Below are 26316 nucleotides of genomic sequence, written 5' to 3' on the forward strand. Positions count from 1 at the left end.
CTCCAGCCACCCTGGATCTCCTGGCTATTAGACCAGGACCTCACTCCCGTGAGTCCATCTGGTGGCTGGTGTGAAGTGACCTCTCCTTGCTCAAAGGAAGCACATATAGGTGTCTTCTGCTCCTGACATATTCAAGAAGGTAGTGAGAATATACAAACGTAAACATGAGGAATTCTGCAGATGCTGGAAATTCAAGCAACACATATCAAAGTTGCTGGTGAACGCAGCAGGCCAGGCAGCATCTCTAGGAAGAGGTACAGTCGATGTTTCAGGCCGAGACCCTTCGTCAGGACTAACGAAGGGTCTCGGCCTGAAACGTCGACTGTACCTCTTCCTAGAGATGCTGCCTGGCCTGCTGCGTTCACCAGTGAGAATATACAGTCGTTTTTTTCATTTGTTCGTTATGTGCCATGCCGTATGACATGGGTCGTCATGGTTTTTCCATAACTATGGTTGTTCTTGGCAAGCTTTTCCACAGAAATGGTTTGCCATTGCCTTCTTCTGAGCAATATCTTGATGGATGACCCCCAGCCATTATCAATACCTTTCAGAGACTCTCTGTCTGGTGTTAGTGATCACATAGTCAAGACTTGTGATAGGCACCAGCTGCTCATACAACTATCCATCACCTGCTCCCATGGTTTCATGTGACCCTGATCGGGGAGTCAAGCAAGTGCTACACCTTGCCCAAGGGTGACCTGCAGGCTAGCGGAGGGAAGGAGTGCTTTACACCTCCTTTGGTAGAGATGTATCTCCACCCTACCACCCAGTTTTTTTTAAACTTATGTTTTTCTCTGGAATATGGGTGTCTGTTTAACTACTGTTGGGGAGGGAGCTCTAGCAATGAAGAAGGAACAGTGTGGTGTGTGGTAATTGAGGGTGATTTTGATGGGGGTGGCCTGCATATAATGAATGACACAGTGCTAGAGTGAACTGAACTGAATATGCCTGGACTCTTTCGATCTTGTGTTTTATGTTCTGTGTTTTTCACTTGTTTATTTTTTGCCATTTACATGATTTAGTTTCTTTTGCACGTGGGGGGGGGGCATTTTGTCTTTGAATGGTTTTTCTTTGTTTTGTGGCTATCTGTGGGAAGAAGAATCTCAGGGTTGTATACTGCATACTTTGATGATAAATGTACTTTGAGTCTTGAATTTTTGAAGCTGCAGTCAGCACTGTCCCCTTGAACCTGCTATCCTTGTCCTTCCTGGTGGTAGACATCAGCAGTGTGGGAAGTGCTGTCAGAATATCCTGGCTGAGTAATTGTAGAACATTTTGTAGATGGTACACATTACACTTACTGTGTACTGGTGGTGGAGGGAGTGAATGTTTCTATTGATAGATAGAGTGGTATATCACATGGCCTGCCTTGTACTGGATGCTGTTGTGCTTCTTGAGAGCTGATTTCATCCAAGCAAGTGGAGAGTACTCTATTAACCCTTGACTTGCACCTTATAGATGTTTGGGAAGGCTTTGGAGAGCTCGGAATTGAGATAAAGCATTATGTTTAATAAAGTCAGACTTTTAGCTTAATTACTCATCCATTGGCAACTGGCTGTCACTGGAAATCTTTATTCTCCATCCCCTGTTATTCTTGAACTGAGCAACTAATTACCAGTCAAATGGCATTCACTAAGCATGTTTTTGGAAGTGCCTGCAATCTTGCAAACAGACCACCTAGGACTCCCCATTCCATTCTTCTCACTCCCTGAAAACTCAGCATCTTGCTCAATTTCAAAATGAATTTCCAGTCCACCTCTCCACAAAGTCTGCTCATAGTGACCTCCACTGCTTTATCCACCTTTGTCCATGTTGCTGAAAAGCCTTGTGATCACCAGAGTTGGTCATTCACTGATCCCTCGGTCCTCATACCAATTGTGCTGATCATTTTAACTGCCTTGTTACATCTATCCACCAGAAAGCAACACTTCCACCAGACGTGTGCGTCCACCATCGAGACCCTCTATCAGATGAGAATGACGTGTTTACAAGATTCAACTACTCCACCAATGAGATTCCCCTCAGTCGGATGTGCCCACCACCAAGATGTTTCTCAACCAGGTGTGTACCACCAGGGCATATTCTATCAGATATCCCCTCTACTTGATGTGCCTCCCCACTATGAATGTGTCATTGGCCACCAGGTCTAAAAGCATGTGAAAATTTTGTCTTGCCAGTTATACTCACCCCTTACGTTCAATTGCATTGACTTCACTCGAAATCTAGATAGAACTAATGAACAATCCTCCTGCACTAGTAAGCACTGGTGGCCAAAGACAAGTTCACTAAAGCAGTCAGCATAATCAAAGACCCAACCAACCCTGGACGTACTCTCTTCTCCCCTCTTCCACCGGGCAGAAGACATAAAAGCCTGAAAATACATACCAGCAAGCTGAAGGAGAGCTTCTATCCCACTGTTAAGAGACTATTAAACAGTTTCCTAGAATGACAAATTGGACTCTTAACCTCTCAATCTACCTCATTATGAGATCAACAGACCATAAGACATAGGGGCAGAATTAGGTCATTTGGCCATCGAGTCTGCTCTGCCATTCAATCATAGCTGATCTTTTATTTCTCCTCCTCAACCCCACTCACCGGCCTTCTCCCCATAACCTCTGATGCTGTGTCCAATCAAAAACCTATCGATCTCTGCCTTAAATATACCCAATGGCTTGGCCTCCACGGCTGCCTATGGCAACAAATTCCACAAATTTGCGGATACGATAGGGTCTTTTAAGAGATTTCTGGATAGGTACATGGAGCTTAGAAAAATAGAGGGCTATGGGTAACCCTAGGTAATTTCTAAAGTAAGGACCTGTTCGGCACAGCTTTGTGAGACAAAGGGCTTGTATTGTGCCGTAGGTTTTCTATGTTTCTAAATTCACCACCCTTTGGCTAAAGAAATCTCTCCGCATCTCTTTTTTTTGAAAGGGCGCCCCTCTAACCTGAGGCTATGCCGTCTTGTCCTAGACTCTCCCACCATGGGAAACATCCTTTCCACATCTGCTCTGTCTAGGCCTTTCAACATTCAAAAGGTTTCGATGAGATCCCCCTTCATCCTCCTAATTTCCAGCGAGTACAGACTCAGAGCCATCAAATGTTCCTCCTATGATAACCCTTTGATTCCTGGAATCACCCTTATGAACCTCCTCTGGACCCTCTCCAATGCCAGCACATCTTTTCTTAGATGAGGAGCCCAAAGTTGTCCTCAATACTCAAGATGAGGCCTTACCAGTGCCTTATAAAGACTCAGCATCACATTGCTGGTCTTGCATTCAAGACCTCTTGAAATGAATGCTGACATTGCATCTGCCTTCCTTACCACCAACTCAACCTGCAAATTAACCTTCAGGGAATCCTGCACAAGGACTCCCAAGTCTCTTTGCACCTCAGATTTTTTTTGATCTTGGAATCTTAATAAATCTGATTGTTTACCTTAACTTCACTTTCTCTGTAGCTGTTAAACTTTATTCTGTATTGTTATTGTTTTACTTTGTTCTACCTCAATGCACTGTGTAATTAATTGATCAGTCGGAACAGTATGAAAGAAAAGCTTTTCACTGTGTCTTGGTACATGTGACAACAATAAATCAATCCTAATTCCAATTCCAGCCTCCTGTAGAAGCAATACTTTGTCGAAACAAGACTTTGCCATTATTTTTCATAATCATCCATCTAGGTGTCACATCTGCCCTGCAGTACAAGAACAGGTGACTGAACAGGAACCAATCCACTGACAATATCTTGCTAAACACCAGTGACTGCTGGGAACCAAACCGCAGGCTGCAAGGAAATGACTGGATTTCATTTCTGTATGTGTGGCAAAACCCCAGGCCTGGTTGCACTCACCCAGTAAGCCAGCCACTTCATAAGCTTTCTTCTGTTCAATCGTTTCGTAATTCAGGGCTTCAAAGAATATATCAAGCACAAGAATGTTCTCCCTTGAAAAGAAGGAAAATTGCATCACATCAATTTTGCATGCACCTGATAATAAAGATAGCTTTATTCAGAACAGAGAAATCAACCTCCACTCAGCCATTTAATTGCATCTTACGAGCTAAAGTAGAAATTTGAACATCAATGGTGCTTCACATTCTTTCTGCTTCCCCGGGGTCAGGGTCAACTAAACAAGGTTGTGTGATATTTTGAAATATGTGTTCTTACCAAATTCCTAATGATGTTGACTGATGGGGATTTGGAGCTTACTTTACATTTGCCTTCCACTCCAGGTCAAAGATTGTGCAAACAACTAAATGCATTTCAAATAAAATCAAGGCACATGCTGGTAATTCTGACAAATAATTATAATCCTGAATATAATTTCAATTGCAGTCCATTTTCCCTGTTACAAAGTACTGGGATAATTTTTAGTTTTTTTTGTTGCCAACAGCAATCTTGGATTCTATTAAAAAAAGCCAGTATCGGCTTTGAGCCTTTTACCCCCCATTGTATTCCAATGCAACATCCGCAGTATAAAGGTTCTATTATATCTCTGAATACAGTAAACAGGAGAATGTCATTTATTCCCTGTTCTGACATTCAGTTAGATCAACACTGGCATGTTTCACACCCTAACAAAAATCCAATTATCTCAAGACCAAAATATTCACTTGAACCCACCCTAAATTGCTTCTTGGGAGGGAGCTCCAGATTTCCACTGTTCTTTGTGTGATAAAGTGACCACCCAAGTTGACTCTCCCAGCAAAGAAAATAATTCTTTTTTGTCCACTCTTCAAATTCTTATTGCTTTACGCAATTAGAATACACTTTAGCTTTCTACACTTAAGGATAACAGAAGCATGTTTAATGCAATCTGTCCTCAAAATTTAACCCATTAAATTCTAGTATCATTGTGGTGACTCTAACACACATGCTTCCTAAGTCAAGGTTCCAGAGTGGAACAGCACTCTGGATGGTATCTAACTTCTGTGATGTAACTTCACCTCTTGGGATAAAGAAAAAAATTCCATTAACTTCTTTATATCAACTTGCATTTATATATCACCTGCTGTGGTCCTTTCTGAGTATCCCAAAGTACTTTGTGACAATTTAGTAGTTTTGAAGTGTATTCCTTGTTGTATTGTTGCAAACGTGGTAGTCAATTTTTTTCATAGCAACTCCTACCAAAAAGTCCCAGTTTTAAATTATAGCAACTCCAACAGTGTAGGACTCTTTCATGGATGCCAGCTCAGATATTTATTTTGTACTTGTTCACGAGCTTTTAGTTACGATCTTCCAAACTCCTATATTTCCTTGCTTTACATTGTCTGGAAAGTACTTTGATTTATCCTCTTTGGATCTAAGGTGAATAACCCCACACTTCACTACACAGAACTCAACCTGCCACACTCATTTGATCTATCAATATCCCCTTGCAACCATTTATCTAGTTCACACACTTCCTGTGCCAACTTTCAGTATACAGTACTCATCTCTGCTACTTTAGCTGAACCATTCAGCCTCCGTAGTATCCAAGACATCTTCAAGGAGCAGTGCCATAAGAAGGTGGCGTCCATTATTAAGGATCCCCACCACCCAGGACATGTTCTCTTCACACTGTTACTGTTGGGAAGGAGGTACAGAAGCCTGAAGCGATTCAGGAACAGCATCTTCCCCTCTGCCATCTGATTTCTAAATGGGCATTGAACCCACAAACGCTATCTCACTACTTTCTTATTTGTTATTTTTGTACTACTTATTTTAACTAAACTATTTAATAGACATTTATACTTAATGTAATGCATGGATTTCATTGTACTGCTGCCGTAAAGTTAACAAATTTCACCACATATGCCAGTGATATTAAATCTGATTCTGACATAGTGAAAAATATTGAGCCTGCCTACCGTACAGGCTGTGAGATGTGATTAGTCATATCCTGCCATTTGTAGCACAGACTTATTATCCCTTCTGTTCCTGACCTCCTCAGCAAGTCCTTCTCTGCATCAGTGGGTTACCTCTAACTTTCTGCAGCCTAATTGTTGTTAACATTTTAATGATCGTAACAAATGCCTTGCAGATGTCCACACAAGTAATATCCAGAGATAGTCTTACAAGTGCATCTTTGTTAATTTCTCAAAAGACTCAATCCTTCACTGACATTATAAATTGGAATTTACAGTGCTATAGAGTTGGTCAAAGGTTCTGTATATGCACCATGTTCCATTTTTAGAATAAAGGAGAAAAGGGAGAGATTCCAAGCAGTAATTTCCACTGTCCAGCGGGAAGACTTGCACATAAATGAATGAGTGGCTGGGATTGAAGGAAAACTTAATTGACACATCCCTCCAGATGGTTTAATTCCATTTAGGATTAATTTTATTGTTTTATAAACAGAAGTCAGTAGCACAGAGCATTGTAATTGTTAGCACATTGCATGTAGCTGATGTGTGATGAAGTTTAACAAGCAGACATTATAATTCTTGAAACTTTATTCAGCGATAATCCACCTTTAATGAGTGTGAAGTGGCAGTTAGACTATTTAATAGCATAATATATGAATGTACTTGTAACAATTTGAATTTACAGCTTATAGTTTACAGTTTTTCAGTTTTTCCCTCCATTGAAGGAATAACTGGTGGTTCCAGTCACCTTTTACTTAACATATATCTGGGTGAGCCTGGTGAGTGTGTAGCAGGAGTCTTTCTGATTGTAAAAGACATCACATTATAACATGAAAATATAAAGTACATCAAACAGTTACAGCACAGTGCAGACCCTTTGGCGCATGCCATTGTGCCAAGCTTTTAACCTACTCCACAATCAATCTAACCCTTATATCCTACACACCCAATAACCCTCCATTTTTCAAGCTGAGGAGTAGCTTTGAAAGGTGGGGGGAGGAGAGAGAGAAATACCAGGTGATAGGTGAAACCTGGAGGGGCAGGGATGAAGTAAAGAGCTGGGAAGTTGAATGGTGAAAGAGACAGAAGGCCATGGAAGAAAGAAAAGGGCGGGGGGGGGAAGGAACACCAAAGGGAGGCAATGGTTGGGCAGGGAGAGAGTGAAAAGGGGATGGGAAATGGTGAAGGCGGGGTGGTGGGGGGCATTATTGGAAGTTAGAGAAGTCAGTTTTCATGCCATCAGGTTGGAGGCTACCCAGACAGAATATAAGGTGTGGTTCCTCCAACCTGAGTGTGGCTTCATCTTTACGGTAGAGGAGGCCACACTCAGGTTGAAGGCACAACACCTTATATTCCGTCTGGGTAGCCTCCAACCTGATGGCATGAACATTGATATCTCTAACTTCCAATAATGCCCCATCACCCCCTCACCATTTCCCATCCCCTTTTCACTCTCTCACCTTATCTCCTTGCCTGCCCATCGCCTCCCTCTGGTGCTCGTCCTACTTTTTCTTTCTTTCATGGCCTTCTGTCTCTTTCACCAGTCAACTTCACAGCTCTTTAATTCATCCCTCCCCCTCCAGGTTTCACCTATCACCTGGTATTTCTCTCTCCCCTCCCCCCCCCCACCTTTTAAATCTAGTCCTCAGTTTTTATTCTCCAGTCCTGCTGAAGGGTTTTGGCCCGAAATGTCGACTATACTTTTTCCATAGATGCTGCCTGGCCTGCTGAGTTCCTCCAGCATTTTGTGTGTGTTGCTCAGATTTCCAGCACCTGCAGATTTTCTCTTGTTTGCAACTTGAACCCTCCACTTTTCTTTCATCCATGTGCTTATCTAAGTCTCTCAAACGTCCCCAAAGTATAGGCCTCTACCACCAGTCCCGGCAGAGTAGTCCATGCATTTACCACCTCCTGTGTAAAAACACCTCCCTTTGACATCTCCCCTAAACTTTTCTCCATTCACCTTAAAAGGATGTCCTCTGGTATTGGCCACTGCCACCCTGGGTAAAGGGTCCCTTATGATTGCATACATCTGTAACAATCTTTTCTCATTAGCCATGCTCTCTAATCTTGACAGTATCCTGATAAATTTCCTCTGCAGTCTCTCTAAGACTTCCACATCCTTCCTGTAATGGGGTGACCAGAATGCAACATAATCCTGCGACTCTTGAACTTGGTCCCCCAATGAATGAAGGCCAACACACTGTACACCTTCTCATGCAGCAACTCTGGGGGATCTATGGACTTGGACCCAAAATCCCTCTGTTCCTCCACGCTGCTAAGAATCCTGCTATTAACCCTGTACTCTGCCTTCGAGTTTGATCTTCCAACGTGAATCACTTCACACTTTTCTGGATTGAACTCCATCTACCACTTCTCCACCCAGCCCTACATCTTGTCTATGTCCTGTTGAAACCTACATGAACATTCTACACCATCCACAACATCACCAACTACCACCATCTGCAAGCTTACAAACCCACCCTCCCACTTCCTCATCCACCATTTATAAAAATCACAACCAGCAGAAGTCCCAGGACAGATCCCTGTAGAACACCGCTGGTCACCGATCTCCAGGCAGAATATGCTCCATATACTACCGCCCTCTTCCATCTGGGCCAGCCAATTCTGTATCCTCACAGCCAAGTTCCTCTGGATCGCATGCCTCCTGACTTTCTGAAAGAGTTGACCATGGGGAACCTTATCGAACACCTTACTATAATCCATATACACCACATCCACTGTTCTACCTTCATCAATTTGTTCAGTCTTTGAAAATTACAAATCAGACTCATGAGGCATGACCTGCCCCTAATAAAGACATGCTGACTATCCCTAAAAGGAATATGCTTCATCAGATGCTCATAAATCCTGTCCCTAAGAATACTTTCCACTAGTTTCAACAAAAAAGATTCTGCAGATGCTGAAAATCCAGAGCAACACACACAAAATGCTGGAGGAACTCAACAGGTCAGACAGCTTCTACAGAGAAGTATAAACAGCCGATGTTTCAGGTCAAGACCCTCAATCAGGACTGGAAAGGAATGGGGAAGAAGCCAGAATAAGAAAGTGGAGTGAGGAGGAGTACAGGTTTGCAAGTGACAGGTGAAACCAGGTGAGGGGAAAGAAAGAGAGGGAAGGTGATGAAGTGAGAAGCTGGGAAGTGATAGGTGGAAGAGGTAAAGGGCAGAAGAAGGAATCTGATAGGAGAGGACAGTGGAGAGGGGAGAATGGACAGGAGGAAGGGCACCATGGAAGGTAATGGGCAGATGAGGAGAAGGGTTAAGAGAGGAAACTGAATGGGGAATGGAAAAAGAGGGAAGGGTGAGGGGGGAGAAATCTCCAAATGTTAGAGAAATTAATGTTCATGCTGTCAAGTTCGACACTACCCAGATGGAATATGAAGTTGTTGCTCCTCCAACCTGAGAATGCCCTCATCATTGCAGTGGAGGAGACCATGGTCTGACATGTAGTAATGGGAATGGGAAGTAGAATAAATGTGGGTGGCCACTGGGAAAGTCCACCTATTGTGGCGGACAGAACAAGGGTGCTCTCCATTAGCTTGCCCACCACTGACATAAGACTCATTGGTCTATAATTCCCAGGATTATCTCTATTACCATTCTTGAACAAAGTAACAACATTTGTCATGCTCTAGTCTTCTGGTACTAGATCACTGTCAAAAGTGCAGCAATCTCTTTGCTCGCATGTTCTTACTACTCACTTTGCAGCAGAACTGTAAGGTGGTGATCAGAACTAGAAGCACTTGTCTGACAATTTTTCTTACTAATCTATGTGCCCGCAAAGGCTATGACTGATCTTGAGTTCAGCTGATTGCCAAACAGAATAGCAACCAGGAGCATGAAGCCTAACAAAAGCTCATTCCTACTCTCTGCCTGCCTCAATCCTGATTGGCTAACACCACGGCAGAGATAACAACGAGCATCTTATACCTCTGCATTTAAGATTATTTTAGGCAGAAATGGGAAGTCATATCACTTAACTTGCACAGGTGACACTTATATTTTGCAAGTGTGAAATTGATTTGGCATACAGAATAGATTTGCTTTGAATCAGGTGTAACCTTTCAATCTGGAGTTAATTAATATAAATGTGCCATTAGTTCAATGAATTTCTCTAGGAGAGAAACACATTTGGTTTGAATCAACATGCCTTCCTTTATACAAGCCTTTTTTTAAACTAATAGGCAGAATGTCTGCTTCTGTCACAGTTATTGACAAAGTAGAATTTAGTTACTACCTGTCTGAATTCTTACTGAAAACATATCAGGAAGGTTTGCATTTATATAGCCCCTTTCAACAAACTCATCACTTCCTCTGTGCTGAACTGCAGTGTCAGCCAAAAATTTACACTTAAGTCTCCAGAATGGGGATTGCATCTACAAATCATGATCCTATACTATCTTGAGTTTACAAGAAGGCAAAATGATGTCATTGAAACATACAAAATTCATACCATGGTTGACTGGAGATGCAGAGTGAACTCTTCCCTTGGCTGAGGTGTTTAAAATCATAGGTCAAAATCTCAAAATAAGCAGCTGGACTGATAAAAAGAAGTTCCTTCACTATGGTGGTGAAGCTTTAAAATCCTCTGTCCAAGTGGCAGTGCCTTCATCACTTAGTATATTCAGGAAAGAGACTGACAGGTTCTTAGATATGAAGGAAGCTAGAGCATCTAGTGTTCATGGTGCAGTGGCAATCAGCCATAATCTTACTGAATGGTTCCATCTTTTACATTCTAACTCAGAACCTACTAAACTGAACAATTTGTCTCGCTCTTCATCATTCAGCGACCAAGCATTCTCTCAGTTTACCAAATACAACTTAATAGAAACAGTTCCTAAAATCCATCTGAACTTCCTGGCAGCTGCAATTTCTTTTACTGGCTTCCTAGGTTCTAAATTTGTTTTCTGAACTTGCACTTTAAAGGTTACTGCTCAAATTAGGATGCTTGACTCTGTATAAAATCCTCTTCACTGAATAATCTTTTCCTCAGCAACATCACACAGCACTATTTCAACTCAGGAGCTGTGAAGGACTGCAGGAGATTATGTGAGTACACAGGAGAGAGGCGGATCAAGGATCAGTATTTGAACACTGACACATCTCTGTAACAGGAGGTCAGTATGCACAAGGGGTAAAGGGTGAACAGGACTTGGTGCCGATGGGATATCAGGAGCCTCAGGTTTATGGAAGGTGGAAAATGGGAGGCTAGCCAAAAGAGATGGAGTGTTTTGGTCAAGTCATCCAGTCATAGAGTTATACAGCTTGGAAACAGACTATTTGGACCAACATTGATGGCAACCAAGTTGCCAATATGACTGAGTCCCATTTGGTGATTTGTAGAAGCGAGGGAGAGTGTATGGGGTGGGGATAGAAACAAGCTGGAAATGAATGACCTACATGATGAAGATGATAAATGGTCAGAGCTCGGGGGAAAACAGGATATTGAAACCAATTTTCCCCCGGGATTAATAAAGTATGACTATGACTATGACAATGATCAGAAGTGGGAGGGGTAGAATCAAGGCAAAGTAACAGAGTGCGTGGTGAGGACTAATGATCTTCCTGATGGAGGAAATACTTGCTCATTCATGACTGTGATGGGGCAAGCAGTTTGACAATATGGGCATGTGGAGGGGTCAAGAGAAGTGGTGGTTAGATTGTGCTGGGCTGTCGTCAGCTTACATTTGGATGTAACTTTTGGATCGCATTACTGAAGCAAAGGTACAGGCGAGAAAAGGGGAGCCAGAGAGTGGCAAACTCAGAGATAATATAGAGCAGGAGCAGAAGAGAAACTCCTGCAGGAGGTCCTCTGGAGATGACTGGGGAAAGAAACAAGGCTCCTCAGTGGGATAACACTAGACAGGGAATGGTGTTGTCAAACTCTACCGATCCTCTAAGACAGGGGTTGGCAACCTTTTTGCCTCTGTGGGCCGGATCACATATTAATGAGTGGACGGTGGGCCAGATAAATACCATAAAAAACTTGAAATATGGGAATTATCAATTTAAATACATCTAGTTATGTTTGGCCTCAAAGTAATGCATGCTAGAAAATCATTTGTGCTTAATGTTGCCTACCCCTGCTCTAAGAGGACCACAGCCTTGTCATAGGGTTTGGAGGTTTGTGTGCCTCAATAACTCAGAGAGCTATGTTGGCTAGAGTCAGGTCCTTGTACTTTGGTTCTTGGTAGGGTCACCCATGTTAAACAGGTCAAAAGGTAGAGGCCAGACTAAGAGTAGTCTACTGGTCCTCCAAGTTCAGGGGTTCAGCTCAGATCCAAGTTCGAAGACTTTACGGACGGTGTGTTTGGGTGCAACCAAAGGTCAGGGGCTGCTTTACTTGAGTAGGAAGATGATAATAGCTAGTTTGAGTTGGCTGTTGGGGATTGGTGAGGGATAGGATGAGACAAAAACTATTTGAGAATTCTCCTTGGCTGGAAGCAATTTTGAAAAGTCACATCCATAATTAGGTATTTCATAGGGTTTCATATTTTCTTGCAGAATATGAAAGAGCAGTTCACTGGCATGAAGAGAGTCTTTACTTCTGACTAATACTTCAGCAAAAAAGATTCAGTGTGAGAACTTACAGCCAGACATTTACCCTTCTTTATATGGGATTGGCGAGTGACCCTGAATTGTAAGGAGTGACCACAGCAACCCAGCAGGACTCTAACACACAAGATTCAATTTCTGCAGCAGGAGATTTTAGGAATTGACCTTTTTACTGCACCATCGTGCAATGCAATCCCATCAGTTAAAGCATCGTCGCAATACAGCAGGTTCCACCCAAAGCCTCTCCAGATAGCTCTGCAACATCTCCAAAGAGCTCAGCCTCCAACAAATTGCCTTGAAGTGCAGCGGCTTTGCTTTGTTGGCAAGCTTGGCAAGCATTTTGTGAACAGCAAGATTGCAGTCAGCAAGAGGACAACCAAGAAGACTTCAGTGCAACCAACACTAGCAGAAATCAACACACCAAGTAGAATGCAATAATGTGATGATGGGAGATGGACAAAGACAAGCATTTGGACTGTGGAATGGACACCGAGGAAGTAATCACTTCCCATCACACCAGCACAGGCATTCACACTGCCGAATAGACCTTGGATTTATATTGCGCCATTAATGACCTCAAGAGATTCCGTAGCCAATATAGGAAAATCTAGCATCTCCAAAACTGGTTAATTGATTTTGGTGACAAATGTTCTGAACGTGTTTGAGTTGCTCTAAGGTCCTGAACATCCACTGGAACCAGCAGATAAGGTCTCGCTTTCCTGGTTAATCCAATAAAACATGGTGTCTTTGCCAGCACAGAGTACTCTTATGGAAAGCACCAGCCATGATTAAGAGCATGATTTCTGAAGTAGAGCTTGAACACATAACTTCTGAACTGAGCTGTGGGTGAGCCAAGCTGGTACTTGTAACTAAGAAGGCAGAAGCACCTGTCATTTCTGCAGGGGGAGCATCATCTTTTGAGGTTCACTCTCATGCTTCCATTGAGCATACACTATCCTTTAGAAACATACACAGCAACCCACCTGTTTTCTGCCTGTGAGGGGCATCTGCATGTCCCATTTGTGGGTCCATTTGGTCTAAGAGTCCTAAGATGATACATGGAGGAGATAGCTTTCGGCTCACTTTGCCTCTTTGAAATGGTCATCCTAATAATCCTACTCCTTTGCTCTTCATTCCTAACCCTACACAATTTCCTTCAAATATGTATCCAATTCTTCTTATTACCAACACTAATGGCACTATAAAAACTTTCTCCTCACTTGCTCTCAAAACCCTACCTAATTTTGAACAGCACTTTCTAATCTCCTCTTAACCTTTTTTTGTTCTTGTCTTCCCATGTAATTATCCTTTCTCCTGCTCCCAACAGAGTAGATCACCTATGTACCCTCTCTAAGAACCTTGAGATAATCCCTGAATTGGACTCAGTACTCCATCTGAGACCCAGTTCAGTATTTTATTTCTCAGGTAGATGTCTCAATGGAGATCGACTGCCCAGTGGAACAATGGTCCCTCTGAAACCCAGAGGACAACTGAGTCACGGAGAGACTGGAGCCTTGGCTATGGAACAGGTTTATACCTGACAGCGTAAAATGATGCACATTTCAAAGTTCAATGTTCAAAAGTTCAAAGTAAATTTATTATCAAGGTACATTCGTATATGTCACCATATACTACTTTGAGATTCATTTTCTTGCAGGCATTTACAGTAGAACAGAGAATTACAATAGAATCAATGCCAAAAAAACCTGCCTGGTAGGCAGCCATACAACTAAAGTTACCACATGTGCTCTAAGATATTATCTTTGTTTACCAGAAAAGATGGTGAAGAGTAGAGCACAAGAATTACAGAGTACAGCCTTTGAACATTTGTTCCAATGTATTTGTAGTTTTGGCTGGAAGAACTCAGCAGGTCCACAATGAGATCCAGAGCACTTCCACCTTTCCCAATTGGTAAAGTTGCATGTAGGTAACAAGGGTAAGCACAGGGTGTTGCCTGACTGCAAGTAGAGAAGCAGCTGATATGAGCTGCTCAACTCATATGGTGGAGTATTTCTGAAGAGTCTGATCAGGCATGTGAATGGACTAGAGAGGTAACTTCCAGGCTGCCTCCAGAATTTCCAGGGAATAGTGTCCTGGTACTGATGAGATGTAATTGGATTTCATTGAGAACCTCCTGGAAAACTAGGTTGATGATATCTGGTCTCTGAATGAGAGGGTTCTAAGGATCTGAGGAAGTATTGCTAGTTTTGTCACTCACCAGAAGTCAAATGGTTCTCAGGGGCTGGTAAATGACGTTTATAGGTTTATACCAAGGAGAGACACCACTCCAAGTTCAGTGAAGATCAATAAAAACACATCTGTCCATTAAAACCTGCATATTGTGCTTTTCTTTCTCTGAAAATGGGATTACTTCAAAAGGGAGATAAAATACAAGTCTGAAGAAAAAGGAGAAACATAGACTGTTACCGGTGAGACAGGAATTGGCTTTCAAGCACCAGCCAGCCTACCAGAGAAGTCAGCAATGTTGAAACACCAGCCAACCTACCAGAGAAATCAGCAATGTTGAAACACCAGCCAGCCTCTCAGAGAAGTCAGCAATGTTGAAGGCCTCCCACAACAAGCTGCCGGCTAGATCTGTCCTCTAGTCTGGTCCTTTATGCCACCATCATCTCAGTCCTCCTTCACCTTTCTCCATCATTGGCAAGATTATGCAACTTTCCAGGTAGGGTGACAGAAAATGTTTCTTCGACAGGGTTTATGTGTCCTATGAAAATATCAGTGCACTCTCTAAGCACTCTACGGTTGCTCACTCAAAGCCCCAGTTTTTCGTGTATTTGAATAAAGACCAGGGTCCTCTGATCAGCAGTTACACATTTCATTGTCCCTTCAAACAACTGGATTACAAAACAAAAGCATCACCTTGGGTGGAGTGTGGTGAGGTGTGTGACGTATTGTATTTGCTCCTCAGATTGCAGCCCATGATGAATTCAATGTGCTTTTACTCTGATCACACAGATCTCTGGCTCCTCGGGATTCACTGCTGTTTAATGGGAATGTAGAGAAACCCACAAGGCAGCTGCCCTTTGGCTTCCACCAATGGTACCACTGCTTTGATGTGTCTCTGGCTACAGATCATCCTTTTCAGTGCCACTGCAGAGTCTGAGTGAGGCTCACCAATGATAACCTTCAGGAAATTGAACCTTGCGGAGAAGACTCAGCTTAGGCATCTGGTAGGGTCAGGACTGAATCTCGAGCACCACCAAATCTCTGAACAGACAGAACTCAACATCTCCTCTTCAATAACTGATGAGAGTGTAGGGTGATGGACAACATTAGAAAACAATGCGCTAAATGCTCAGTATCGAGGAGCAAGTGCTGTTCCTCACCATAGGCAAAGGAGGTGACACCGTTCAATGTACAAGTTGCAGAAAAGATCTGCAGGATCCATTAGGTGCAACAGAAGTTCACACACTGATGCTTTGCTCATTGGAACCAATGTGTACCTGATTCACAGTATCACTATTCACATGGAGTATAGCCAGTTCTCTTTAGATTGTAGCCCAGCCAATGGAGAAACTCTTAGATCATCCTGCTTCCACCTCACCCCTCCTCTTGACTTTCATGCTTGCAGGTAGCCCTAGTGGATCTGATTTCAGAAGTAAAGCTCAGCACACACATGTTGCAGCATTGTGCACTTAGCATACACAACAGGAGGTGCATTTCTACCCCTGAGTTTCTGTTTCTCCGCTAAGGAGTGATGTTACTGAGTGAGCATATCGTGCAACGGCACCTGTTCATCTTAGGTAAGCAAAACGTTGAGTGGGGAGTGGAATAAGAGGGAGTATGATTGAAATTAAAGCACTAATGGGTATCATGTATAAAGTGCACATCATATGGAACCTTACAATATGGAATCTTACAATAATAGTTACTGAGCTGTACAGCACAGAAACAGACCCTTCAGCCCATCATGCTGACCTTTTTGTCCACATTAGAAGCATATCCTTCTATGCCTTGCCTATTCAAATGCCTGTCTAAATGTAGTGATTACATCTGATTCCCCCACCTTTTCTGCACTGAGTTCCAGACATTAAGGACTGTCTGTGTTAAAAACTTTCCTCTCAAATCCCCTTTCAATCTCTCTCATCTCGCCTTAAATCTGTGTCTTGTTTTTGTGACTGCTACATTGGGGTTGAGTTCCTCGAGTCATTGTCGATTCACGGCGACACTATGGATAGTGTAGTTGTCCATAGGGGTTTTGTGGCAAGATATGGAAGTAGATTGCCGGGTCTTTCTTCTACACAGATACTGCTGCTGCCCAGATTCGAACTCAGGTCCATCTGCCCCAAAGTCCAGTGCTGATGCCACTACACCACCAGCCAGCCCATCCACCTATACCTCATAATTTTATATACTTCTATCAAGTCACCACTCAGCATCTACTCCTGAAAACAAGCCCAGCCTGTCCAATCTCTCCTATAATTCAGGTCCTCTAATCCAGGCAACGACCTGATGAATCTCCTCTCTACCGTCTCCTGAGCAACCACACCCTTCCCATAGTGATGACCAGAACTGCACACAGTACACCAAGTGCAGCCTAACTGGTGTTTGTACAGTTGAAACATAACATCCCAATCCCAATTTTTATATTCTATGCCCTGACCTTCAATGGCAAGCATGCCATATATCTTCATCATTCTTGCCTTCTTGCCTTTCAGAAAACCACAGACCCTTCTATTCATTAACATTCCTTCGTGCCTATTTGAATACATAACCTCACATTTGTTGGGATTAAATTCCATCTGTCAGTGCTCCTTCCATCTTTCCATCTGATCTATATCCTGTTATGGCCTTAAACTACCTTTCTCATGATCCACAGCAACCATCAACTTTAATGTCACCTGCACTTTTTAATCATATCTCCAAAATTCACACCCAATGGTACTAATATATATCCTCATACAGGAGTGGTGACACACATGATTAGAGCTATACTCAACTATATAATAAACTATCTGGGCACCATGGTAGAGTAACGGTTAGCATGACACTATTACAGCTTGGGGTGTTCCGGAGTTTGGAATTCAATCCTGGCACCATCTGTAAGGAGTTTTTGTACACCCCCCTGTGGAATCCGTGGGGTTTCCCTAGGTGCCAGGTAGATTAATTGGTCATTGTAAATTGTCCTGTGATTAGGTGACGGTAAAATCAGTGTTGGGGGGTTGCTAGGGCTGCATGGCTCAAAGGGTCGGAAGGGCCTAATCTGCACTGCATCGCTAAATAATAAATAAATAACTATGAGGGACAGTGCACTTCTCAAATTGAATGACATTAGCATACAAAGACGTTCATAAAAAAAATCACTTTATTTGCCAGCTGTACTGGATAAGTATCATAAACTATCATAATACAAAACCATTTCAAGACCACCATTTATTCTTTCCTTCTACCTCTTTAGGATGCTAAAATGCATCAGTTCTGAAATGTTGGTCAAGTTCTGCTGGTTATTTCCCTGGTGGACTCCACACTGTATCAGAGCACAAATTGGCTGCAATTCACTTGGCATTATCCTAATGAATTGGCCCACTGAACATGTGCCAGGAACAGAAAGCATATTCTTTTGAATGGAGAAGACAAGCTGCAAGGGAGAATGGTAAGTTTCTGCAAATTTAAAAGTTTTTTTTAAACTTTTGTTTTAGATCAATGTTTTGTTTAAATATGCCTTCAAATATCTTCAGTGTTTTTTCATTCTTATAACTTTTAAGTTTTCTTTTACCTTTTTCTCAGATATTTCTTACTTTTCAATGTTTCTGAATGTCAGATTTATTAAGGGCACTCAATGTTCTTGACAGATTTGACAGTTGGCTAAGCCTGAGGCTGTAGCTTAGCTGGCTGTCAGTTCTTTCAGTTGTTTCATGGGTTTGGCTTGTTCTGGCTAACCCATGTTTCTACTCTGCTGCCAGTGACCAACAGCTTTGATCCATTTTGCATTGAACAGCTTCTGCAAACAACACTGGATCTATAAAAATACAAATCCATTTCTACCACATTTTTAGTAGTGAGTGCGGCAGCTCATTTTGGTCTTCTGATCCATTATGTTAATTGCCATGCAGTTAATAAGTTATCAAATTCTCATCTTGTTTGTTATCCTTCCATGTCTTCCTATCTCTGTAACCTCCTGCAGCCCTAAATTCCTCCAAGAACTCTGTCTTCTTAATCCTGGACACTTAGTCTCCCTGGAATCTTACTGCCCCACCATCGGTAGCAGTGCCTTCAGTTCACCATGCCTGTAAACCTTGGAATTCTCTCAGTAAATCTCTCTGCCTCTTAAATCCATCTTACTTATCTCATTGACCAAGATCTCAGTCACCTGCTGTGTTTCTTTTCTTAAAAGGCTCTGTGTCAAACTTTATTTCATAATATGGAACTTTGTGGGACATACTACATTCAAGGCATTATATAAATGCAAGTTTGTGGTATAAAAACAAGTCAAAGTATATTAGAGTACATCACTATCTATTTACTGAGTATGTTGCATTGGAATAAATAATGGCTCACATTCTTCAGTTTAAAAAGGCTGTTCAGTGTGGTTGAGACCCTGGAGGCAGTGTTAACATTGCCAAGAAACGGCTTCATTCCTGATATGTGGTGTACAAATTGGTCAATATATCCACTCAAATTATTTTTATCCAGTAAGGATCTAAAAGGAGAGATAGAAGCCATAAGCACATCAGGCATTTGTGACACTGGAGACAATCAATCACAGTTAAACCCTGACATGTACAATTTGTTCACTGGAGCCCAGATTTATACCTAGAAGATAGAAAGAAGTCCTCGTCCTTGAACTAAAATCCAGCCATTAACTTGTGTGACCCCTTCTTAATCAAACAAACTTTATAAAGCACTTATAAGCCACACGGTCTTTGTATAATTCTATGCAACCCAACCCCTGTACCATGTCGGTCAGTCAACATGATCCCAATTTTAAACAGCTTCTTTTGCAGTGTCCCATTCAGAGGGTGGATCAAGCATCACTACTAGACTTGGAAGCAGTTTTGAGAACTGAAGACATGGTTCTGTGCAGATCAACAGAAAAGAACAGCTGGGGTAGAGTGAGAGAATTACAAATTACAAAGATATGACATCTAAGTGGGATATGGGAATGGCTAGGGAAATCCCCACATTAGCTGAGAGTATGTGGGGGGAAGAACTGAGATGCAAGGATAAAGTGGGTGAGAAACAGAGAGTGTGATGGGACCATGTAAAGTAATGGTAACTGAAGATGAGAGTTTTGAAATCTCTGTGCTTGGAGAGAGAGGTTTAGCACAGATATAAGCTGATAAGTGGAACTTTACATGGGATAAGGTGTAGGCACTCTGGAGAAATAGCTCGTCAAGGTAGCCAGGAGAATTGCTGGGAAATCTAAAGGAAGGATGTCACAAAGGCATGGGTGAGAGTGGCAGTGGTGGCACTGATGAGCTGGGGGTGACAGGCAAGCTCTTTGAAGAATTTGAAAAAAAGATCATTTTGGGGGTGGACTGAAAGTGGAGAAAGTAGCCACAGGCCTGGATCAAGTGGGATTCTGGGGTTATGAATATAGTGCAAGTGGCCAAGCAGGGCAGTGGGGAGTAACTGAATGAAAGGCGGCTGGGGGGGGGGGGGGAATGGATGGCTTCAGTTATGACAAAGAGTAACTGGGTGTAGTCCTGCCCCCATGACCCCATGGTAGGCAAGCTGTCAGAAAGCACAACAGCAGGGAAATGTAGTAGAGTTAAAGCTCAGAACACACCCCAGCAGGTGATTTTGCAAAAGCTAGCATGTAGCTGATAGATGGGAAGAAGCCAAGTTAGGAAGCACTGGGACAGCATTATATGACTATGTAGAGCAGGAGGAGATGGTTTGGTATGGTGGCAGCTGGAAAAGGAGCCATAAGCCATGAAGCCAATGAAAGACAGAGTGAGTCTCATTGTCACTGATGACTTCAATGTATAACCCAGGTACAGTCCTACCTACCTACCTATACCAAAACTCAACAGTGCACTTTGAAAACATCACTGCAGACATTTGATTTGAGGCTTAGATCTTTCTGCTTCCCAGAGACAAAGACACTGCTCTTTAATCATAGCTACATCATGATACAAACACAAAAGCAGTAGAGGTACTCACCCTATGTAATCTTCTGATTTGTTGTACTTTTTGGCCAGGTATTTGGCCGAAGCCTTGCTGGGAATTTTTACCATGGACAGCTCCTTACCATATCGAGTCATGTTGCATGGCGTCTCACATGTACAAAATAGACTGTCCTTCTCCACCAAGAACCCTGTTCAAATAGCAGTGACACAGGTGTATTGGCAAGGGTGGTTTGCTTGCTGTAATAGGGGAATTTATGGTGTGTGGTGCTAATGCATTTTTACAACCTCCCTGTTTTAAGAGTGAGCTGGAAACGGATTGTGCTGTAGATTAGCATGAGCAGATGGACTCGGGTTGCTTAAAGTTAGCTAGAGAATAAACAGTAAAAAAGAAAGGGTATTATTTAACAATCCTGTCCCTATTCTAATCATATCTACCAATCATTTTGGAAGAGCTTATAATTCCTGATTCAAGTATACTGAGAACTTTGCTTTAAATAGCGAATGCAGTAAATCTTCACAAATGCACTTCAGATGCAGGATATGGAAAATATATTGTTCAAGCAGAGCTACTTAAGTACAAACTGTTGGAGGGAAAGTTTAATAGGTGAAAGTGCAGAGAGGATGGGGGGGATGTGAACCCTTAATTAAACTCTAAAGGTGCAAACTGTGGATATATATTGAGTACCAGGAAGGTTATTCCACATATTTTTAAATCTCATTCCAGAACCATACCCAATTATCTCTTCCAATCCTTTCAGGGTGAGATTTTTGTTGATTTATATAATAAACATTCATTCTTAGCTCCCATTTCTCTTTTAGCTACTGAATCTTGACCCCCATTGCCATGGTGTTGAGCTTGCCTTAATTAATCCTGTCACTTCCTTTCATTTAATTGTTAGATTGTGTTAATTCAAAGTCTGTGCTTTTGCAAGGAGCTTCTTTAACTTTCCCTCACAAGTGAACTGCCTGAGATTGGGAACATCTTATTCATTTGCCATTATAGCTTTCCAAGGGCAATAATGTATTTTCTATAAACTAGAGGTAAATAAATATCAAATTTATTTTTAAGACTGGAGCCGGGGGGGGGGGGGGGGCGGGAAGAGAGTTCCCAACCTTTTTTATGCCATGGACCAATACGATTAAGCAAGAGGTCCATGGACCTTGGGTTGGGAACTGCTGGACTGGAGTAACAGAAACCAATTTTTAAACTGTGCACAACATATATCTTTTGTAAAGCTTGCAACAAATATATATTCATATTGAGATATACTCTCATGTCTACCGTTTTACTCATTAAATTAATAATGTGCTTGGAAAAAAACAATACAAAGTCAACAGAATGGAACATAGCATTTCAAGGGTTCTGGGGTTTTGCTGAGTTCGATACAGAATGACAAGCTTTGAAAACAACCTTTAGGATGTTGTGGGTTTCCAGACCAATACTACTCCTTAATAATAACCTGCATGTGTCTGCCATAACTACAGTTCTACAGTCTTCACTAAAAAACAAGCTAAGGGTGTCTGAATATGGTCAAAATCTTGTTTCTTGCTCAACCCTTTTTTTCTACTATTTTACCTTCATGCATGATGCTACTGATAGTTTCTGGGGGATTACTGTTCCACAGGCCAGCCTCTGGTTCATACTGCAAGTGGATACTCTTGGTTCATGAACCCGGTTAGTGCAGGCTGGTTGGTGATGGGGAAGGGGAGATTATCCAAGCGAGCTTAATCCTATTCTCCTTCAAGTGGACCACAATCTTGACACTGGGATTAGAGGCTTGCGTACCTCAATGACCCATAGAACTATGTTGGCTTTATGCTTTGGCTCTTGGTAGGGTCACCCATGCCAAACAGGTCACACTGAGAGTGGTCCACTAATCCTCCAAGTTCAGGGGGTTCAGTTCCCTGTAACGGAAACAGCAATGAAGAATCCTTCTCCCTCTAAGTGTGATGGTACTCCTGATTCTCCACCCAGATTGATGGTAAAGAAAACCAAGAGGAAGCTACTGACATGATGAAGGAAGCCCTGAACACCGCCAGTCTTAATGGGCAGTAAACTAATCCTGTTCTGATCTAATGCTGACATTCACACCTTTGAGCAAGAGGTGTTCACAACATTTAGGAGTAAAGATCCTGGTTGATTTAATCCCTGGTATTCCAGCTAGCTCTGAAAAGGTGGGGAAACCACCCTATACAAACCATTCCTGCACATTTGAGCTCAGTACTACCAGCTGCATGATGTCATTTGGGGATTGCATTTTAATATTCTAAGTACAGCAGTCATCTGAGTGTTGTTAAACATAAAAAAACTTTCAATATTTGTAGACATAATAATTTGGCAACATCCCAGTCCCTGCTTCATTTCACAGCAAGCTGGATAACAAATAAAGTAGTCATAGCTTCTTGTTTTTTTTTGGTTTTAATTACTGTGGCTTTGCCTTTCTTGTTTTGCCAGAGTGGAGCATTGGTGAGAGCACCCAGTGCAATTCGGCATGGTGCTTTTACACCTTCTGAGTACCTGGGTTCAACAGAACCATGGTTTCTCGGACAAACTTATTTGTTTCAAGATTGCTGTGGTTTACATAGGGGAACTGGCATCTCAGATAGTGAGGGTTACATAGTGGCTGTGGAATACTTAAGGTGTTTTTACAGAAAATGTAAGCTTCCATTGGATGTGTTCCTTATTGTTCAAGGAGCTGTTCACATTTCAGCTCTGTGAAGGAGTGCTTGCACAGAATTTGCAAACCAGGTTAAGGCTGTACTCCTACACATTGTGATTAGACAATGGCATTCAGCATCCAATGGGGAACAGTTCTTGAAGTTGAAGGCAAAAGAGAGATAGACCATAACATTGGTCAGATGCCCTCTGAAGAGAAGTGAGCTCAAAGTGCCATGACAGTTATCTGTAATTCTTATTAATGAAAAATAAGGGAATTAATAAACAACATAATAAGAAGTAAAAGACAGGTCAAACACCCCACAGTAATTGAATAGAAAGGGGAACACAATGCATAACAATGGGATGAGTTTGTCACTGAAGGCTTCATTTCCCTTTTGATGAGAATTACTAAAAGCTTGCAAAATTTGTTGATTAAGACATTAATTATTTTCTTAACATGGGGCCCAAACTGTAGAAAGGTCTGGGCCGTTCTTTGTGCTTTCATTGCCAATTTGGGACCACTGCCGATTGCTGGAATGCAGCATTGTGAAGGTCCCTGATCACCAGTTACGTTACCAGAATACTGGATTGCGTCTGCCTTACCTGCACAAGAACAGTAATTTGAAATCAAGCTAAATTTTTCTCTGGTTTTGAAATAAAACAGTTGAGAATCTTTGTTGTCACCATTAAAACAGATAATGAGCAGCAACGCACTGACCTTTGGGATGGAGAACAAGCCTTTGCAATAATGCTAGCTGCAACATAAAATGAGATGGGCCAGTAAGCTCTGAACTTTGTCAGGGAGCAAAAACCAAACTCCCCTGTGCCTTTCTTATTCCCACATTTGTCTCCTTTTTTCCATAGTCACTGTCCAATTCATACGCATTAAGATCATGCTGACAAGATGTCATTGGATGTTCTGTGCTGTCAACTGCATTCCCAATGATAGGCAAATTAAATCTATTTATTTTGCTTGGTGCTGAAGACAGTTCAATGCAAAAATCAGCACCCTTTTTTGTTGATTGCATAGTGAAAATGATGGATCAATTATTATGTGCGTGATGGAAACGCTTCTCTGGACACTGTAGAACTTTGCTGAGCAGACTTGGATTAGTCAGAGGAAGTGTGAAAACCAGCATCCAATGAGCTGCTTAGAAGTGCTGTGCAAATATGTGCCCGGCTGTGCACTTAGGTGCAATGTGAAAGCCGCAAATTCTACAATTCTCTTTGAAACAAATAAACTTATAGCCAATCGTGCCATCATGTTTGTGTCAGCCAAATGGGCCTCTAAGCTACATATTGTAAATAAATTGTGGTGCTGTCATGTGCCATCTCATTCAATTAGGAGGACTCTCAGCTCTTGGACATTTGTCGGGTCCACTGGCCAGCAAACAGGAAAAGGCGCAACATTCCCACAAATACACACCTACTGGGCATTGCCAGTCTTTGCAGCTGAAAGTAAGGCCAGAGCTTGTATTGTTTGGGAATAAAAAGTAGGAAACAAATTAAAAACAGGTTATCACTAATAACTGTCAAGGAGCAGGAATGAGGGAATGAGAGACAAAGGAAAAGATGAAAGAGAGGGAAGAAGAGTGAGGAAAAGAGGCAAAAAGAGAAGAAATGAAAGAGGGAGGGGAAGAATCCTTCTTTTTGATTAGCACAGTATTTTCTCATGTTTTACCTAGATCTAACTACTGATAAATCCACACCAACATTGAAACCATGCTCTTAGCTAAATCTAAATGGTTCCAGCACAGGGTGGCAAGCTGTGCCATGGTGTTCACAGGGGTTTTTGCCCAAGTTTAGGCAGCTGGAACTATACTGTATTATGCAATAGGAAATACTAAAACTTTAGTGTTTAATTTGGGGTTATGTCTTACAAAAGCCAATAAACCTTTGTTCTGAGCAATGGGTCTACTCTATCAGATCCCATCAATGAGCAAGCTAATCAATAGTGCACAGGATCAATGCACGTCTGCTTGAGCCAGGTATTGGATGATCACATCTGTTGTAAAAGAATGATGCAGTTTCAAGCCTCCAGCAGCAGATATTGTGCCTTGAAGCTGACTTGACCTCACAGACCTCACTCACACCACATGCTGAACCACTTGTCAACAAATGCCAGGCGCCTACTGAGTAAAAACCAGGCAACAGGAACTGAACAGTGAGGAGGGTAACTAAGCGCACTGGCTCACATCACACACCATCTGATATAAGACTCATCAATGACCGTTTGCCTTTCTTCATCACAGAAGACACACAACCTTTGCAGCACAAATATGCAATCCTATAACCTGCCTCTAGGTAAGGCATTATAGGGGGCACCATCCCAAACCGCTCAGTTTCTTCAAGTTAGCTTCTCACATGGAGTAGTATGTATGGTTGGTCTCCACACTAAAAGAAAGATATAAATGCTTTGGAGTCAGCACAGTGCGGATTCACTAGCTTGATTTCTGGAATGAAAGGATGTCCTACAAAGGGAGATTGAGTAAGATGTGCCTTGACACTCTGCTTTACAGGAATGAGAAGTGACCTCACTGAAACACTCTAAGAAACTGACAAGTTAGAAGCTAAGAGTCTAGTTCCACTAAGAGCGAAATAAGGGGGCACATTGTCAATAGGTGATCCATTTAGTAGTGAGACAGGACAAGAATATTTGACTTGGAATGAAGGAAATATCTGGAATCCCCTACCTTAGAGGGCTGTGGATACTCAGTCTGAGAGTGTATTCAAGATTGAGATAATCAATGTTTGGATACTAAGCAAATCAGGGGACATATGGATTGACAGAGAAAAAACTGTGTGGCACAGGATCACGCTCTGACTTTATTGAATGTTGGTACAGGCTCCTATTTCTTCTGTCACCAACTGTTCCGCCTCTTTGGAAAGAACTGTTTCCATCTTTCCTGCCCCCTTAGAATGTTAAGTGAGAAGGCAGTGTACACCAGGACTCTCTTCAATCTTGCAACTGCTCCTTCACCTCTGTCACCATTCCCTGTAGCATACCTGGGAGTAGTGAACCATGCCTTAAGCAACACAAGATTAACCTGCAATGAGATTTAATCAAAGAATGATGAAAAAATAATCATTGTTCTCCTTGCCCCTTCCAAACTGGGCTTGTGGCCCTAGAATTTAGTGGT

General features: G+C 42.1%; 1 protein-coding gene across 2 annotated transcripts in view; it reads right to left on the bottom strand.

Moving 5' to 3' along the window:
• Positions 1-26316, bottom strand: part of asic1b (acid-sensing (proton-gated) ion channel 1b) — a 928708-nt gene that overhangs the window by 38534 nt on the left and 863858 nt on the right. For both annotated transcript variants that reach the window (XM_072248709.1, XM_072248708.1), the window contains exons 6-7: positions 20552-20705; positions 3853-3944 (exon numbers count right to left, since the gene is read on the bottom strand). In XM_072248709.1, the coding sequence (XP_072104810.1) occupies positions 3853-3944; positions 20552-20705 (246 nt within the window). The remainder of the gene's footprint in view (positions 1-3852; positions 3945-20551; positions 20706-26316) is intronic.

The sequence above is a fragment of the Mobula birostris genome, chromosome X (assembly GCF_030028105.1).
Source record: "Mobula birostris isolate sMobBir1 chromosome X, sMobBir1.hap1, whole genome shotgun sequence".
NCBI classification, from domain to species: Eukaryota; Metazoa; Chordata; class Chondrichthyes; order Myliobatiformes; family Myliobatidae; genus Mobula; species Mobula birostris.